The 6,749-nt window shown below is 40.9% G+C and overlaps 1 protein-coding gene across 3 annotated transcripts; it reads right to left on the reverse strand.

The window, feature by feature from the left end:
• Positions 1-1,173: 1,173 nt before the first annotated feature.
• On the reverse strand, positions 1,174-5,531 carry LOC148041485 (ammonium transporter 3 member 1-like). Of its 3 annotated transcripts, XM_087680065.1 has the most exons (5): positions 5,421-5,531; positions 4,059-4,763; positions 3,619-3,904; positions 1,954-1,998; positions 1,174-1,857 (listed from the first exon to the last, which is right to left on the reverse strand). In XM_087680065.1, exons 2-5 carry the CDS (start codon positions 4,701-4,703, stop codon positions 1,457-1,459), a joined length of 1,377 nt encoding a protein of 458 aa, XP_087536191.1. In that variant the 5' UTR covers positions 4,704-4,763; positions 5,421-5,531; the 3' UTR covers positions 1,174-1,456. The 3 variants fall into 3 exon arrangements, with proteins under 3 accessions (XP_087536191.1, XP_087536183.1, XP_087536173.1); XM_087680057.1 differs by lacking the exon at positions 5,421-5,531 and adding an exon at positions 4,896-5,262 and having other exon boundaries at positions 1,179-1,998; XM_087680047.1 differs by having other exon boundaries at positions 1,180-1,998.
• Positions 5,532-6,749: the final 1,218 nt, after the last annotated feature.

Genomic DNA, 6,749 nt, shown 5'->3' on the forward strand with positions numbered 1-6,749 from the left:
TTCATTGGGAAAGAAAACCTTTAACATTGTTGTATGCTTGAGGTTTCATACACTTGAAATTTTGAGATGAACTCTCGACCTCAATCGACCTACTTCTATTTTTGCAAGAAAACTAATCATGGTGTACATTGTGAATATGATTTTTACTAAAGCTTCACTATGTTTCCTACAATGATGGAGTTTCCTCATTTTGATGCACCTAACCTTCATTGTAATGAGGCGAGGCTCTCTTATGGGAGTATATTTGAATGAATGATTATTCTAAGAATGTACAATTAAACACTATCTCATGAAATTTTTTTCTTTTAATTCATGGAAAGCTAATTTTTGTATACCAAAAAATTTGTTAAATTTCAATCACATTTGAAATTTTGGAGAGGTTTCCTATTTCAAAAGTTCACCTTGGTATAGACTATAGTTATAGTTTAACTAAATGTGGAAAAATAATTATAAATAGCTAGGTCTTTTTTGTGCCTACACTTTTTGTGAACATTACTACTATTTTAATTTCCAAAATAAATTTTAAAAATGGCATAAATAGTCATCAAAAGGCAATTTGTCAAGGCATCACTATCTCACAACATAAGGAAAGTATTTGATTGTGAAATGTGAATGCAGCTATGTTTGCAAATTGAATGGATGTAAGTCAAGTGGGTCATTTAGGGCTTGTGAATGGAATTTATTATCATTGTAGGTGCATGGTGCAAACAAGAGGAACAAATATTCTCAAAATGTACACTTTATTGAAAGTAAAGATGGTCATTTGTTAACACATGAAGATGAAGATTTGGTAAGGATATCTATGGTTGAGATAGACTTTCACATATGTTTCAAATGAAAAGTACCAAGCTTCTTGAAAATGATGTGATCATATGTTAACATGTGAGGTGGCAATTTGGCTACTATTCGTGCAACTGAGCTAGGCTTCCAAGCAGGTTCAAAAGAAGTCAAATTTCCAAGCTTCTAGAAAATAACTTTGTAGAAAAAATGTATAGATTCTTAAATGAGTTATCTAATATTAAGATTGTACACAAGGAACATGGACTATTCTTTGAAGTGGCATCGCGGTCTTCCCTCATAAATACTTGAACCTACATGCACTAAAAGAAAAAAGTGATTTTATATTCTCACAGCTATCATTTGAAACAAACATAAGATGCCAAATTGTTGGTGGGTGTGCCATATGATCTAAATTTGGTTCACACCATTATAATGATCTTTTGTATTATACAAGTGGAAAAGTACCACATGGGTATTCTTCAAAAAATAATGAATTGGATATATACAATAATGAAGAATTTCAAAGAGGAAACACAAACAAGGGAGGCAAAATGATACTTCCCTTTGTACATACTAAAGCAACATTTGAAATCTAAACAACATGGAAACTCATAAAGTATTTTTTAATGACAAAGGTGGGATATATAATTTATTATGAGGTAAATGGAGATGAGTTTCACAATTGCACAGTAGCCACCTCTGAATTTGCAAACTGAGTTGGGGCCTTTGCATGTTGTGTCTCATCTAGACCATACCACCCATGCTTGCTACCATCGTACTTCTCCCCATCACCCCATAAGGCATATGCCTCCTCCCCATGGACTGCATCATCCCCAATCAAAAGTAATTCTTCTGACATCCTCAAGGGTATTACTATATTTATGGCATTACAAATGATGCTTGTTACTACCACATTCCAACCCATAATAAACAAGGCACCAACTAGTTGCTTCCCTACTTGGGGTCGTCCCTCTCCACCATAAAACGAGCCTCTTGAGTTCGTTACTGCAAGGAAGTAGCTACACAAATTTGGCTCTGCTAGCAACCCTGTAAGGAGCCCTCCCAAGGTACCTGCTACTGCATGTGTGTGAAACACCCCTAGAGTGTCATCCACATGTTGCAAAATTGATGCTTTTCTGTGTACAATCATCATTGTGAACCAAGGCACACTACCTGAAGCTATGCCCATCACAATGGCTGCCCAGCCTTGGACCAATCCTGTGCAAAGGAAAAGAACTTCAACAATTGGAAACAGTAGTAAATGATTGTCTTTGTATAATAGCCTTATGTGAACTAGAGACATTAGTTGAGTGCTTAAGCATGAGATTTGGGAATGTTACATGTTAATTTTGGAATTGATTTGATGGTAGTGGAACTTTTTGTGTGTTTCAGGTCACCCCCACGAGGAGGGGGGGGGAGGGAAGCTCAAGAAGAGTTTTATATATTTTCTTTGAGATATTATTGTTTTACCTTTCATATATAAAGCAAGCCTTATTCTTTATTGATTATCTTTACCTCTTGGTATTGATTCTAAAGTGAGAGGTTAGATATTGTTCAAGAGGTTGGTGATGGGTGGCATGGCTCATGTAAGAGCTTAGTAATATATCAAAGAGTTAATGATATGTAATGACGATGAAAATTGAGATGAAAGAATATTTTTTCCTTTGTGGAAAAATGTCATTCAAAGAGATGTGCAAGTTGTGGTTCTAATGATGATGACCATTATTAAAAAATCCTTTTGACACTAATGAGAAAAGGAGTATACTACATCATGATATTATGCCTATGCCATGATTAGGATAATGATACTAGTGAAAGGGTAAGGTGGAATGAGGGTTCGACAATAACTATAGTAATAATAGATATAACATGAGTGGTTGTTTGAGAGTCATGAAAATAATGTTATGAATATGTTTGATAACCACGACAACAACAATACTTATTACTAAATATCTCTATGAAAACATTGTTGTAAAGCAACATCTATGTGAATGTGTGTGTGTGTGTGTGTGTGTGTGTGTGTGTGTGTGTGTGTGTGTGTGATTTTTTTTTGGGGCGAGGGGGGGGAGGGGAGGGGGGATGGTAAATGTAAAAAATGGAGAAAGTTTGGATGAAACCAAAAGGTCACCAACTAGAGGAAGCTTAGTTGATAGCTACTTGAGCAATAGCAAGAAGTGAGGGTTCAAATCCTATGACTTGAATGGCTTTGTGGTGCCTTTACCCAAAACATTTTAGATTTGATGCATTTGAAAAAAAAAAGGTATTCAATTCGGATAAATAAGGCATTTTTGAGATATGGGCAAACTAGACTTCCATTGAGGGTTGATGTCTTGAAGGAGTGATTTCAAACACAATATCTAGAGGGGAGGAAAAATGGATGAGGGCATTTCAAATAACCATGGTCGATAGGAAAAGAAATTTCTTTTTGCAGACACCCCCCACTACCTCAGCATCGGGGAAAAAAAGAAGAGATAAAGGGTTTTAACGAAAGCTTCAAATGAGGTGAAGTAAATTGTGGAATTTTTTAAGTGATGGGGTGAAGGAATTTAACCAAAAGTATTGCTAATCAAGGGGATGAAACATGAGATTCCTTAGAGAGAGAGAGAGAGAGAGAGAGAGAGATTTTGTTGGATTGATTGTGAGGGAGGGGAGAGATGGTTGTATTCTTAGAGAGAGGAGAGAGTGGTTTTTACGTGGTAGGAACAATCCCAATATGTCTTTTAAAAGTTGTCACGTTAGAGAGAGAGAGAGAGAGAAGAAAAGAGCGGTTTTTACGTGGTAGAAAACAATCCAAATTAATCCACACAATCCCAAAAGGGGAAAGGGGGGGTTACGTACCTGCGGCCGGGGTGATGCACACAAGGCCGGTAATCATGCCTTGGACAGCGCCGATGACGGAGGGCTTGCCAAAGATGAGGACGTCGAGGGTGGTCCAGACAAGGAGGCTGGTGGCAGCGCAGACGTTGGTGTTGAGGACGGCAATGGAGGAGTCGATGTTGGCGGCGTACGGGTCCCCGCCGTTGAACCCCGCCCACCCCAGCCAAAGCAGCCCCGCCCCCGCCAGCGTCAACAGCACGTTGTTCGGCGGGAACCGCTCTCGGTCCTTCTTCAGTCGCGGCCCCACCTGCATGCACTCCACCAACCACCGTCAGCCACGTTCCTACACACACACACACACACACACACACACATATTCCTTTCCCCATGGTTTTTTCTCACAGTTATTGCCACTGTACTATAGTTCAACCAAACAGAGATACAGTGGACTCAATAATCACCCAGTAAGCTGCAGTGAATCCAGCCACTCCAGACGACAGATGGATGACATATCCTCCTGAGTAGTCCATAACACCCCACTGAAAGAGGAAGCCGCCCCCCCACAAGGAGAACGCACCCACTGTGTAAGAGCACGTGAGCCACAGGGGCACAAACAGCATCCATGCCTTGATGTTCATCCTCCCTAGCAAGGACCCGGCTATGAGGATGAGGGTTATGGCAGCAAACACAAACTGGAAGTATACCATGGTGGCCATGGGATAGAAGGGGGTAATCATCGAGGTCTCCAAGCTCCCATTCTTAAAATAATGAGTGCTTGCTGGAAGATATGCCTGGCCAACTAGGTAATCCTGGGCCAGTGCCTGCCCTGCCTTCCCCCACAGAGGCAGCAATTTCTCCCCAAAGGCCATCTTGTATGCCCACAGCACCCAGCACAGGAGCACGGCCGCGAATGCATACAGCGCCATGAACGCGGAATTCACCGCCCACTTCTTCTTCACTATGCTCCCATACAGGATCACCAGGCCAGGCACACTCTGGATGCCCACCAGGGTGGCTGCTGTCATCTGCCATGCATTGTCCCCCTTGTTCAGCCAGTCTGGGACAGAGGGGATGCTGTTGTTATAAGCTGAAGGAACACTTGACATGATGGGGATAATTACTCCACTCCAAAGAGCCTCCTCCTCGATCAATTCAATTGATCACACCTGCATCAGCAAGAATTTATCAGAACATTCATATGGATAATAAGGATGGAGGACAGATTAAGTTCTAATTTCTCATCAGAATTAAGAAGATCCCATAGACACAGCTACTGGGTCCGTTCAGGCAACTCATACCAGAATTGGGAAGGATTAAAATGTCGTAATTAGAGCATGAAATCTTCCAGGCAATTCCTATCAGGATCAAGATCTTTAGCTGGATACGCAAAGGGCCTTCCAGGAATTGAGATCAGGAGAAAGGAATTGAATCCATGCTGATTAAAACACAGGACCTTCATATAGGCGGTCTTGCTAGAATCACAGATGAAGCTGAGCAAATCATTCTAATGCTGAAGCGATTTACCAAAAGCAAAAGCAATGGCTGGGCAGGCGGATGGTAGGAGAATTCCCAAGGATCCAGGAAAGAGAAGGGAGAATTCTCAAGGATCCGGGAAAGAGATTAAGGAACCATGAAAGCAGATAGAGCCTGGATGATCGAGGGTTTTAAAAAGAACAAAATAATAGCACGTAATTTTTGGAATTCATCAATTAACAATGCTGCAAATTAGAAAGCTGGGTCGTTACAAAGGAAAAAAGAGAGGCAAGGATGCAGAAGAAGAGGCGTGGTGGGAGTTCTTTCTTGGGAAGGGCCTTGTTACGTACCTGATTAGTTGAGAGAAAGCAGCAGGGAAGGGGAGGAAGGCAAGCAGCTATAACGTTGTTAGCCAGCACAGCTACAGAAACACGAAGGGCGACGCCTCTCTCTCTCTCTCTCTCTGTGTATATGTATCGAGCGAGAGAGAGAGAGAGAGAGAGAGAGAGAGAGAGAGAGAGAGAGAGAGAGAGAGAGAACGAGCGAGAGACCACACACACACACACTCTCTCTCTATGTATTGACTCAAGTCTCATGTGAAAACGACCACATCCGTGAGTCTAGTGAGGTCCCAAGCTCAAACCCTATTGGCAACTCAAGCCTGACCTACCCGGGTGGGACGTTGCATGGCACCTTAATCATACAAAATCATCCCTCCTTATATGTCAACTTGTTTGACAATCACATACCACCTCCCCTTGGAAAATTTATAGAGTTTCCCCACAAGTAGGGAGCGCAGAAGATTCCATTGGAGATCCTGATGGGGGTTCTCATGTCATTGATCCATTACTAAATATGAAAGCCTAGTGTCTAAGGGCGGCTTGAGACACGGCGGATGAATGGCTTGCTTAAGTGCATGGCATATGGGAACATAAGAGATTGAGTTGCTCCAATTGAAAGAAACTCTAACTGTGCATGTCCAAACAAAACTCATGCTTTTTTCCTCAATTACTTGCAAGGTGAACTCATGTGTTAAGCATGCACATATTTTTAAAAACACAGGTGATTAGAACTCTATAATGTATTTGTGAGGTACTACGAAGAGCTAAACAGATAGCTAGGCCATAATAACTTTTTTAAGGAAAGGAATAAACATGTCACAACTAGTATGATCAATATTAGCTAATGGCTTGTCAAAGTTCCATGTGTCAAAAGTGAATGTATTTCACGCTAAAACTTTGGACCAATGTTGCTCCCTTCTACTAGACTCAATGAAAAAAGGAGATGTGCCACATTAGATACACCTCTACATAAGTTGAATGTGAACTTTGTTTTCACAAATGGAAACTTTTTGTGTGCTAATTAAATTCTTGGCCATTCATGCCAAATGCGATTAAAACCATATCCAATCTATGTCTATGTGAATGACTACTAAGATGAGATTTATCCTAAAAAATTTATTAATGTGTTCTACAAATTTGTTCATAGGAGAGATAGATGTATTTTCTTTACTTGGAGCTCCACTCACTTAGGGGAAGTGCTACTCCCTAAAATGACCTTGCTCTTTCCCAAGAGTACTCCCACCAATGGAATTTTCAAGGGGACTCATGGATCTAGAAGCCTTAACACCCTCCCCCCATTCTCTACTCCTTCATTTCACCAACGTTTTCAACAAAATG

The sequence above is a fragment of the Lygodium microphyllum genome, chromosome 1 (assembly GCF_053477565.2).
Source record: "Lygodium microphyllum isolate KBCC chromosome 1, Lygodium_microphyllum_v1.1.10, whole genome shotgun sequence".
In the NCBI taxonomy this organism is placed as follows: Eukaryota; Viridiplantae; Streptophyta; class Polypodiopsida; order Schizaeales; family Lygodiaceae; genus Lygodium; species Lygodium microphyllum.

What these genes read in the sequence shown, in the direction of transcription:
- LOC148041485 (XM_087680057.1), bottom strand. Translation starts at nt 4,703, where the DNA reads ATGTCAAGTGTTCCTTCAGCTTATAACAACAGCATCCCCTCTGTCCCA. An exon ending in GATTCACTGCAGCTTACTGG is followed by an intron (nt 3,905 to 4,058) that starts GTGATTATTGAG and finishes GAGTGCATGCAG; the next exon opens with GTGGGGCCGCGACTGAAGAA. An exon ending in GTGCATCACCCCGGCCGCAG is followed by an intron (nt 1,999 to 3,618) that starts GTACGTAACCCC and finishes TCCTTTGCACAG; the next exon opens with GATTGGTCCAAGGCTGGGCA.